Genomic DNA, 12,896 nt, shown 5'->3' on the forward strand with positions numbered 1-12,896 from the left:
CCCTGATTTCACATACCCGTCACTGTCCCTGATTTCACATACCCGTCACTGGCCCTGATTTCACAGACCTTCCCTGATTTTGTTCATACTTTTGCTTTCTTCTTCATAAAAAGTTTGATTTGCTGGTAAATCATTCCAGTCAAACAATCCAGATATCTGAGTTTTACATTTATTGTCCAAAAATATGTGTTGATGCAAAAGGTGTTATTCTATTAACTTTTTAAGCAAATCAGTCCTGATTCTGACCCTTTATTCTATTATTTTTGGGATTGCATTGAATTCTTAAGTAAAGAAATTGTGAGTTACAGTATCTGTTGTTCTGGTTGTATTTACAAAACTCTCAAAGAGAAAATCATCCCTGATGATCAGAAGTATCAGCTCTTCTTAAAATCCAAATTTGCACTGAGATCAGTCATTCTGGGCTTTTGATCTCTCTAGTGCATACCTTGCTCATGTTCATTATCAGCTTCATCCTAACAGGGTCATATCACAGCCCTGTTCAGGTTAAAGAGCCTAATTAGTAAATAAATACATTTCCTCATTTTTCCCCAACCAGCAGCAGCTTTTGTTGGGCCCCCACACAGTCAAGGATGATTAAAGGGGGCCCCCCCTTCAGTCATGGGTATAGTAGGGGCCTAGTGCTGGCTATGTAGTTAGTTTTAGTGGAGAAAATGACCAACAGCTGGATTTAACTAAGCCAGGGGCACTATGTCAGTGGTAACAAATTTAATGGTACTCTGTTGCCTGTTACTTGACAAAACACTGTTACTACAACTTGAATTTTAAAGGAGATATAAATAAGAGTTATTATCCATGTGGTTTGTTAAGTAGGCAAGAATGCTGCACTAGCTTTTGCTGGTTTGACAGACATGTTACAAAATATCAGGATAAGATAACTTGCTGTGGTTGGAGGTCGCCAGGAAACAGGGGGCCCCCAGCAACCGCAGGGTTTGCTGGTGCCTAAAGCTGGCTATGAGCAGAGTAACAGTAATAAAAACAAGGATCTGACTACACAAGTAGTCCGTAGTGTCCAACAGCACACATACACACTGCACATCTAAGAGAATACTGAAAGTTTCATCACAAACTGTAGAAACAAGCATTTGTCAAAGACAGAAGCCAAATAAACACTACAACAAATAGAAACCCCCACAGGAATTACTGTAAACACTGATAGAAATATAAAATATTAAAGTATTTGTTAAATAAACATAATAATAGAAAAAGAATAATAAATCTAATAAAATGAGGAAAAAGAAGTCCACAAATGGGGCTTATCTGAGCAGAAAGTCAGAAAAATCAGCACAGGATCCTGTGAAGAGTCAGAGGAGTTTCTTCTTTGGGTGGCAGAAAAAGCCTGAACACTGGCTTCCTGTGACACCTGAAGGCTTCCCTCTAAAGATATGTTCAGCCAATCAGCTGTCCCAGGAAGAAAGAGAGAGGGTGATACAAGTCTGAGCTTTTGAAAACTGGCCAAAACTGGGTTACCTTAGCAGATAACCTAAAAACTTACTTATGAAGTGGGAATCATGAACATCTGCAGTGACTAACTACCTTGACAGCTTACACTCATAACTAACTTGTAAAGGATTAAGTATGAATATTCATAAATCTATGGTATTAAACATGTTTAATTGTATATCACAACTACAAAATGGAGCTCAACAACACTAAAACTGGGCTGATCATCCATCTTAGAGATTTAGGTACTTGAATCATCAGTAATTTTAAATTTTAGGGAAATCTACTGGGGAAATTGTAGCCCCTGGTCCTAGTATAGATGGAGATATTGCACTTGTGGAGGTAAAAAAAGGTCCAGGACAGCTGGGTCCCTAATGGCATGGTAAAAAGACTTAAATCTCCCCTTAAAAGTCTATAAAACATTGAGTAAAGGAATATTGCTTCTAGCTTCAGTTGGTAGCTCAGGAACTTTCTTAGCCAAAAGTCTTGGCTCTCTGCTTGGGGATCTCAGAAGTAAATACCAAAAAGAGAAGTATCGGCTCTAAACCCTGAGGGACTCCACTGGTTACTTTCATACTTTATGATAAGGCACCTGCAACTCACATTGTATCGTTTCTTACCATTTATAGATCATTTTAAGCATTTACTTTATATAGCCAGTATGGACAATGTTGTCAAAAGCCTTAACTAGGTCAAGATGCACTTTGCAAACTGCATGGTCACCATCTATAGCCTCATGACCCTTTTGAAGAATTTTACCAGGTTAAATAGATAATTTTCAGGAAAAAAATAGGGTTCAAGTTAACAACTTTCTTTGTATCACAATTTATAAGGTTGGTTATAATACATTCAGTGATTTTGTAGCTGTGGATTGAAAGCTGATAGGTTTGTAATTACCCCAGATGGTTGTAAGGCCACCATTATGAAGGGGCTTTTCCACTGTAGTGCACCATTCATCATGGACAAAGCCAGTAGCTAAACTTAAACATTTTAAGGAGCATATTTGCAGTGGTATGTTTACCACTTGTTAATTAAGCAAGTCGATGCATTTTAGGTCACAGTTAACAGTTTCAGTAAATGATATTTGCAAATAATTGTAGGAGTAAGATGTTCAGTCATTTCTGGGCCTTGAGTAGAAGTCACGGGAGACAAACTTGGCACTAAATTTGTTTGCAAGGAAATTGGCAATATCTATTGGGTTAGAATAGAAAGAGTAATTTTGAATGACCAGGAAGAAAAAAAGCAAACAACTCAGAGAATGTTTGTTGAGATAAGGCACATGTCTCCCTAAAACCTCTAGTCTGCTCTTTAAAAGAGCAGTTACAAAATACAATGTGTGTAATTCACTGTCTGAAATGTGTACTGTGTCTTTAAAATCCAGAGTGCTAAAAGATAGGCCTAATAATTTATTTTCACAAAGATGAGCATGGGAATAAACCATGGTGTTTACAGTCCTATCTTTCCAATACAGTGTTGTAGAACATACACTAAAGGGCAGGGTAATAGAATTTCTGGATGCTAATTCTCTTGCATTTGCTCAACAACATAGTTTTATGGAGCCAGCATATGACTGTATAACCTTGATTCCCAGCTTTATCTAGAGCATTGCTGAGGCAGGCCGGGGATCTGGACTTCAGTAAGACTTTAATACTGTACCTGATTGAGTCTGGCTTGAGAAAGCTAATGATGTCATGATGTTTCCCGATATGATGTAGTAGTAAGAAAACTAAGTGAGCAGATGATGAGAGTATTTGGAGAAAACCAAACTGTGAAGTGTCTCAGGGTTTCATATTATAAAGACTGTAAAATTTGGGAATGTGGCAGTTACTGTTTTGTCTTGGATATCATGGAAGGATGAGCACAATCATCATGTTTACAAATGCCACCAAAACTGCTTCATGAGTCACTAATGGAAGGGCCAGAGTCCAATGAGACACGGTAGTGCTTATGGGTGTATGGCTATGTAGAAGCTAAAAGTTAATCCTCCAAGGTACAGAATTCTACCATTTGATAGGGAAAACTGTAGATATATATGCCGTCTTGTGAATGTTGCTCATATAACTTTAGAGGGGGCATTTGCAGAGGACATGGCTTACCCCTAGTGGCTGCTACATCAGAGGGATCTGGGGTAAAAGATGAGTGGTCTGAGGTACAAAAAATGTCCACAGCAGAGCTACCAACCTGTGGCTGAGGCAAATTGCTAGCCTGCTGTGGTTGCAAAAGCTGTTTGCTTAAATTTTTCTTTTTGTGGCAGGAAGAAGAGCCGACCATGGGACCAACAGTTAGTTCCGAGGTCAAGCTGGGAGAAACAAACAGCAAAAGCCAGTAAAATTAAAAGTCTTTAAAAGTCACTTTTCACATAAAAAACACAGCAAAAAGCTTGCAATATACTTTCCCAATCCTCAAAACATAAAATAAACTCAATTTCTCCACAGAAAATATAGGTTTCAATTATTTTAAACAACTTTCAAACTAACAGGAAAAAGAACGCCCTCCCTTAAAAGTAAAATACAGTCTATAATTACTACATTTATAACCTTCAAAAGGGTCAAAGCAGACTTCATGTAGGCTCAATGTATATGTTTACATGCAATGTATTTTATAAACACAGTATAAGTATGTTTTGAAATAAGGGTTTGGAAATTTGAAAAATAACTTTTACTAAATACTAATATGCACGTGTATTAGTCACATGTTTCAAAGGACGAATGGTGTAATGTGGCTTTAAAATGTCAGCTTGAGCTGACTGATGGTCTGGGCACATGGAAATCTAGCTGGCTGGTATATCTTATGCAGTATATAACCTATATAGTTCAGGCTACTGCAGCAGTGATCAATGTGATGAACATCATTCATTCTCCCATCAGTGTGAAGATGTCCAGGCTGCCCATTCTCCAAGTTTGCTTAGAGCATTCCTTGCATAATGTTTATCCATATCATACTGGTGTTCATAAAAATTATTTTTGTTTTCAATTGCCTTTCTGTGCTGTTCAAGTAAAATGCAGGAGAAGATAAACACTTTGACAAATATCCTATCCCTTTAGTATAACAAACAAAGCATTCATTCTTATCTGTAGGCTTATTCCTACCCGAGACCTGTTTTATTTCCCCTTCTTCAAGAAAACCACATAGTCTACAATGCCCACATTTAAAAATACCTACATTCCTTGTTGGTACTTTTTCTGATTTTTTTGTTCTGATATATTCTTAATGTTAATGTTTCCCTGGAAAAGAAAATATGGGTAGCCTCTAAAATTGTTGCTAATTTGTTTTCACAATAAAAGAAAAAAGTTGCCATTGTTCTTTCTTTTTTTTCTGTTGAAAATAACAGGTGTATAAATCAATACCTTTGATTTGCATAAATCAGGCTGTGTGCTAAATTATTTATTGGTACTGTTTTATTTAAAATCACCAGAGGCACATTAAATTGCCTCCAGCAGAAATATTTTCCAGTACTTCCCCAGGTAACCTCTGCCAAAAAATAATCCCTGTTAACTCCTCACACAGCAACATCTTTGAAAATTAGCATTGTGCAGGCATTCAGAGCTTACCTATGAATCCACTCAATGTCTATTGTACATATGAAGGTTGTTGTCGACAAATGCCAGAGCATACTGATGTCAGTACTTATTAACACTCCTCAAAACAGCAAAACAACTTCACAGTTTAAACAAGTCAACATGACAAAAAATAAATAAGTAAATAAATAAATGAATAATTAATTCACTTAAAAATTACCAGTACTAGTAATATATATTGCGTGAGTATAAGCAGTCTTTCTAGAAGAGCTGATATTTATTTTTTAAACTTCTCAAAAGTAATGATAAGAAAGTACAACCCCTTCTATATATTAGCTTTAAGAGATGTCATTGGAATGTTATGGTCTAGATTATGTCAATAAAATAATCAAATACAGTACAAATAATACAAACTCTAATTATGAGGAAAGGCTTTTCAGATGTAGCTGGGATAGATTAAAATTCTACAGTAGCATAGGGATAAATGGAGTATGCAGAACTTTCAGCAAAACTCAGCATCATGTGGTAAAACCTATCTAAATTGCCACAGCGACATGATGGCCTACCAAAGGCATTCACTCCACAGACCTGTTATTGCAGCTGCGGATCTGTATATCAGGAATTTGATGAGCTGAGCAAAAAAGAAAAACTCTACCCATTCACCCACTGTCTGTTTACTACATTGTCAAAGCCAGAAAAATCCTTCCTTTAGTTTGCAATCACCTGAGACTACAGAATGTCATATTTGTTCCTCCATCAGCCATAAACCACATTACACTTGGCTTGCATCTTTCTTCAGTCCTAGCAATTATATTGGTTCTCTATAAATTTATGAAAAGGGGACTGACATATGCTTCATAAATCTTATTATGATTTTATTCTAAAACAAAACCATGTTTTCTGAATACCAAAGGAAAACTCTAGGCAAACAAGAGAAAAAAAAACACAATGGAATGCCATCAAAACAAAAGAAATAGAAAAGTCCTGACACACACACACACACACACACACACACACACACACACACACACACACACACACACACACACACACACACACACACACACGCACGCACCTCTATGGATTCTAGTTTTGTCCAACGCTAGCTATATTACACCACAGTTCAGATCCAGACTACATGACTTTATCAGAATTTTGATATTTAAGCTCATATTCATTATGAAACTATATACCTGTTTGTGTATTTGTCCATTTTATACAGACAGACAGACTGATGGACACACACATACACATGCACACATATGGATGGATAGATAGATAGATAGATAGATAGATAGATAGAGAAACAGACAGAGATTTGCATATAGGTTGTGCTTGAATGGCATGTTTCAAATGAAGAGTTTTAAAAAATGTCATACCTGCATCTTTGGCCCGCTTGAGTATAGATGTGACCTCATTACCTTTGGATGTACTACACTGATATCGCTTTGCTTTGGCATTCAGTCCTATGGTGCCATAGTTTCCCTTTACCCCACACAGGTAGGCTGTAGCAGTGCCTGCACTATCAGGTACCTGGTAGTCCACATTGTAAGTCTGAAAAGCAAGTCAGAACTTAATTAGATGAAAATTCATAAGATAACTATGCACCACTATCCATCTGACCATACTAGGCAGCATTGCTAAAGGTCCCATACAGTGAAATTCTGCTTGAATTCAACAATATATCACATTCATCACTAAGAATTTTTGAAATTAAAATAGCAAAATAAGTTTATATAATTTACATTTGCTCTCTTGCAACATTTTTCAGCATTGAGTCAGTTTAGCTTTATCCACCATTTAAGTATCTTTCTCATTCACTGGCAACCAATATTTTCTGTCCCACTGCTACTCAATTAATGCAACACACACACACACACACACACACACACACACACACACACACACACACACACACACACGCACACGCACACACGCACACGCACACGCACACACGCACACGCACACACGCACACAAAAGAGACCCAGAATGATATTAAATCAGTCAAATATAGTAGGTATTAAAAATAAAAATCATTGCAACTTGCAGTGTTTAACTGTGATGTAGCACAATAAAAGTGGGTTAAACTATATGTTATATCACCTGCATTAACAAGCAGCCAGTGACAGGTGTGTATTGTTTATTAAAAGCCCTGTCAACACCATGGATCCTGGCACCAGACAAACAATTTACTGTTACCTTGTTCTTGTCCAGTCTGGCGAGTGGGGAAATCTGTATGCCTAAGACCTATGACTAGAATGCAGAAACAGATTTAGTAGAACATATGGGCTTAGGTCTGATTTCCTTGTGACTCCTGGGTGAGATGTATAAATTTAAAGTATGCTAGTCTGATAAAGGAGTAAGTATTGCTTTCTGTGCTAGAGGCTGAGATCTTTTAGAGAGTGTTCTAGGAAGCTTTGGCACATTTTTCCTTACATCACTAGCATAAGTTATGGGCCTAGTGGTGTATTGTGGAGGCATGATGATTACCATTAGTGGGTTGATGTGAGAGGCTTGTCTCTATGTTTCTTAAATATTTACATCTTTCATAGTTTGTACTATTCGCTTGGCTTTAAAACAAGTCTTGAAGCTCTACAGTTCACTTTCTGCGGAAATTTGTACATTCTTTACTTGCACCAAATGGCATGTGAGTAGGTTAAACAAAAGGGTACAGTAGTCTGTAACTGGTCTGTTTAATAGTGGGCAACTGTTTCAAAGGTATGGCTCTCAGCCACACATAGGATCAGATGGATATGGCTCTCAGCCACAAATAGGATCAGATGGACATGGCTCTCAACCAGACATACCATCAGATGGAGAAATCTATATGCTTTGAACACAGCAAGGGCAGTATGGGCATCAGGTGAACAGTCATCATCTACAAGCACTCCAAGGTCATAATCTGCAAAGACTCTAAGGTCGTTTTCTGTTTTGTGAATTTTTAGCAGTTGCCCATCAGTAGTTTATAAAGTTGGTGTGTGGTGCTAAATGTCTGAATGATGCATTTTTTGAAACTAAAAGTAAGACGGCTTATAATGCACCATTCATGTGCATTGTGAAGTGCTGTATGACAGCAGAGTTAAAGTCAGTGTTCCAAAGTTTGCATTAATCTGCATACTTAATGAGACAGACAATGGAGTCTTTTTTAGCAATTAAGAAACAGATGCTGCAAAGAAAAGACCACAGGATGAGCCTTTGGTGACTTCATTGGTGAGTGGAGATGGTGGTGATAGAAAGAGTCTAATTCTTACTCATCATGTACAAACATATAACTATTTGTCATCCAAGTTTATATATAACTCCTTCCTGGAGTATAGCATAGTCTGTAGTGAAGCTAGGGTAGAGCGAGAGGGACAAATGCCCCAGGCACAAAGTGTTGGGGGGGGGGGTGTCATCTGCAACAGCAGCTTTTAAAAAATGGTATTGCATTTGTAATCAAACCTGAGTGCTGTAGTACTCTGTGTGTGTTCTAAACTGTAGTTGAAGCTCTGTGGGTATAAACTATAGCAACTGTTTGCTACATTTGCAGCAAGCACTTTGCTACAGTCAAAAGAAGAACATTTTTTAACTAAACCATGAGTGCAGTAGCACTCCGTGCAGTCAGAGTATAAACTGCAGCAACTGTTTGCTAAAGTTCAAAAGAAGAATAAATGATTTTTAATAAAAGTTGCAGAAGGAGGTGTGAAGAAAATGAAAACACTGTCATTTGAGTTAGTGTGTCTGGCAGGAGATTTGTATAGATTCTTAGATTAATTTGTACTGTATGCCAGCATGTCTATATGTTTTGATACATTTCTAATTACACATGTTTGTGAGGGAGATTCTAAAGTACAAACTGTCTGTGGAGAATTGGCTGTTCAGTAGGTGATGCCATTAGAATGTTCTTGGTTGCAATGTGATTATTTGAACAGCTGATTGACAGGAAAAATAACTTTTTCAAACAGCTGTTATTTTTAAAATAAGACAGTTGAGACTGTTAACCTGGAATATAAAACAGACTGCAGAAGTCAGTTAGTTGTGAGCAGTTAGTGAAGAGTTGCAATCAGTTACATTGTTGTGCAGTGGATACCAAAAAAAGGACTCACCAATAACTGTAAGCTTGCCTTTGCCTTGCTGTTACATTTTAGATTAGATCAGGGACAGTATGCTCTAGTTAGATTAGGAACATTTAGTTATTTAGATAGAGTTTTTCTAAGATGATGGACTTCTATCCTACAGTTTAATTTTATATTTTTGGTGATTTAATTCTGATGTTTATTGAAAATTATTGATTTACATTATTGCAATCATTTTGCTTATTACTAAAAGTTTTTCATTACTTTACATTGTGGGTGGACACTCAGTGCATTCTTTAGAGATTAGAGAGTCTTTATACCTGTTTGATACTCCCCAGGTCACCTTGAATGCCTGAATGCTTCTGGTCATAGCCATAATTTATTTTGATATTTAGTTTTTAATAATTGATCACCATTTGAAGGGCTTGTAGACCTGTCTGTCTCTGGTGGCAGTGTTACCAATTGTACTGAGGAGGGGACACAGCTAAAATTCTGTGTCAGACTTGCTGTAAGTGTTTGAGTGTGTGAGATTTGTATTTATTTTGAGTGTGAGTGAGTCAGAAGTCTTAAACTGGAACACATTGCTGTGAAGTATATGATAAGAAATGACATTTTGGGATAGACAGAGGTATATAGTCCAGTCCAAGGAAATAGAACATGTTCCTGTTGTGCTCTTAAGGGAAAGTGTGGAATTTTATTCTTGTGTGCTCTCTGCTCTGGTGCTTTCTGTGACACTCCCACACTGGTGTCAATGGTGAGGATTGAGACTGCTTAATTACTGACCTGGGTTTTGGCAGTCTGGTGGGATATTAATTGGACATCACAGGAAGGTTGGAGCAGGGCACAGAAACAGGAACGGAATGGCTGGGGCAAGAAGGGAAGGGAATGTGTCAATCATCTAGCCAATTGAAGGAATGGCTGTTGTTTTTGAGGGAGGGTAGATCTGACAGTAGCCATTGACTTATTATTGAATAGTTGAATATAACTGTAATAATCCCAGTAGGGAATGACTATATGCATGGCAAAAGCTTTACTGTAGAGTCTGACCAATTTAAAGTACATGTCAGAAAGCCTTACACAAGACACCTGTAATACTACCGATAATGATAGTGGCATTAGAAAAGTATACTTTTCAAGCGCACTACATAAGGCACAAAAGTAAAAATACATTGAAGAGTTCCACAGTTGAGCACACCTTAGAGAATGCAAAGAGGTTCTGCTATGGTATGATTTATATAATTGAAACCTCCTAACAGAGATGACCTAGACATGAGAGTTCTGTGTGATGTCATCACAGCGGTATTACTAGATAATGTGAAGCAAATGAGTCCTTTTGCTCAAACCATATTTTCCTTTCAAAGATGGTTTGTCATGGAAGTACCGGTAGACAGTGGTCCACACTGTCCCGTGGAAGTACTGGTGGACAGTGGTCCACAATGTCCTTGCCTGGAATTTTAGTCTATTGCCAAGCAAAGGGAATCTGAACACATGTAGTCCTAGGTACCAAGAATTCAATAGTCAAGTTGAAAGAATGATCCAGTTGGTCAAAACATTCTGAAGAAATGTGATTACTCTAGATAACTTTGATCAGGTTGACTGCTATTTGCCCCTGTTATAATACAGAAATATATATTTACAGGCCATTGGTCATTCATCCTCATAAATGTTGATGGAAAGAAGGCTATCTATCTATAGTGTAGTTTCCATCTTTTGGGCAGACATGGGTTTATTATGATCCATTTACTATCCCAGTTATTAGGCAATTAAATAAAAAATACATTAAATAAAATAAATGAAAATATAAAGCAAAAACAGCACAATACGTTATATCTGTAGTGTCTCAGAAAAAATCATGCTACAAGTAGAGAAGTTACTTACAGAGTCATCACTGCAACATTGAAAATCAGTCTGTCATGCATAACTTACCAGTACCCACTTTGCTGAATGGAAAGAACATGAAACTACCGACCCATTGCCATTCTGTACCCCCTCTCCAAGATATTAGAAAAATGTATTCCCTCACAGCTTCTCAATCACCTCCTCACACACCACTTACTTACCCCTACCCAACATGGATTTCATCCTCATCACAGCACCACCACTGCCCTCCTCTCCTTCACTCATATCATTGCAGAGGCCCTAGACAACAATGAACACATTTCCTGTCTCTTCCTAGATCTCTCCAAAGCCTTCAATACTGCCTCTCATCCTCTACTACTATCCAAACTCGCAAATCTCCACCTATCCCCCTCCGCACTTGCCTGGTTTAATAGTTACCTATCTGGCGGGGAATAATCTGTCAAATGGCTCTCATCCTCCTCACCTTTCCTTCCCATCTCCACTGGTGTTCCCCAAGGCTCCATCTTGGGACCCCTTTTGTTTAACATCTTCACCAATGATCTTTACACCTCATGCAAAGAATCCTCCCTTATTCAGTATGCCGACGACTCCACACTTATATCCATCTCAAATAACATTCCTGAACTACACTCCCTGACCCAACAGGCCCTACTATCCACTGAACAAGGGCTTTCTCACAACCTATTGATCCTAAATCAATAGGGGTCATTATCGATGACGAACTCAAGTTCAACCTACACATACTCCAATGTATAAAAAAACAAACCAGAAACTAGGTCTGCTATATTGGAACAAAAAATTCCTAACCCCTGAATCTAGACTTACCCATGGTCCAGGCACTCCTCCTCCCCTCCCTCTTATACGCTGCCCCAGTTCTTACCAATATCCAGGCCACCACTCTAAACAAACTGCAACAGACTTACCATAAAATAGCCACATTCATTACTAACTCCCCATACAACTCACACCATTGCATTTCTTTAAACTCTCTTCAATGGCTTGAACTTCCCCAGTTTCTGCTATCTTATCAATTTCATATGCTACACTCTATTCTTTATAAACCCTCCTTCTGTCCATCTCTATCTTCCTTAGTTTCCATCTACATCCCATCCCGGACCCTCCGTACTTCTAACCAACAATTACTTGATATCTACCACCCAAAAAGGTCAGTAGGCAAACTACTCTACAAACATTCCCTTGCCCATGCTTGAAACAAACTTCTCCTTGACTTACGTTCAATCTCCCACACCTCACACTTTAAAAATGAACTAAAAGCTTATTTTCTCAATTCAAGAACCTGCCCTTGCCATGACCCTACCTAGTCTTCCTTCCCTTTATGTACCCTCAAAAGGACCATACTTCGTACCTCATTACACCTCTCTCTCCAATGTGTCTACTATGCATTTGCACAGTTTTATACAAACAAAAAAATGTTCATTGTTGACCTATTGAACTATATCAATGTAAAATTGTTACTTAGCTTCTTTTTAATGCAACTTTAATTTTATGCATGTATCCCAACATATGTGAATCATTTTGCTATAACTGCTATTATACCAATATTGTTTAAAATTGTACTTGTTTTAAAATGTATTACTGGAGCTTTTCTCCTCGGGTCTCCACTGAAAATGGGCCACAAGCCCAGCTGGACAAACCCGGTTAACAAATGTCAATAAATAAATAAATAAATATAACTATGTAAAAGCAGCCTTGCTAAATGCATGAATACTTGCTCTCTACAACCCCCATTCAAAAGTATGTGCCTTCTGCATCTGTCCTACTTAATATAATTAAGTCTAAGGTCACTGTACCCAAAGGTGGTGACTTCTACCCTTGAGAAGCGGCTGTTACATGAATATTAATTAAAATGCTGCCAAAGTTTTGCTAAATCTTCAGCTGCTCAAACATAAAATAGTTAAAAGCAGTTTTGCTACTGAGTCTGTAATAAAATCAGAAAATGCAGTCTTGATTATGGCCCAATGCTATGATCCCTTAATTATT

At 37.8% G+C, this 12,896-nt stretch overlaps 1 protein-coding gene across 1 annotated transcript in view; it reads right to left on the bottom strand.

Annotated features, from left to right (window-relative positions):
- LOC122801137 (intestinal-type alkaline phosphatase-like) overlaps window positions 1-12,896 on the bottom strand; it is a 457,280-nt gene that overhangs the window by 284,087 nt on the left and 160,297 nt on the right. Inside the window, exon 3 of the mRNA XM_044070678.1 lies at window positions 6,359-6,533. Within this exon, the coding sequence (XP_043926613.1) occupies window positions 6,359-6,533 (175 nt within the window). The remainder of the gene's footprint in view (window positions 1-6,358; window positions 6,534-12,896) is intronic.

The sequence above is a fragment of the Protopterus annectens genome, chromosome 4.part1 (assembly GCF_019279795.1).
Source record: "Protopterus annectens isolate FY-2018-M chromosome 4.part1, PAN1.0, whole genome shotgun sequence".
Lineage (NCBI taxonomy): Eukaryota > Metazoa > Chordata > Ceratodontiformes > Protopteridae > Protopterus > Protopterus annectens.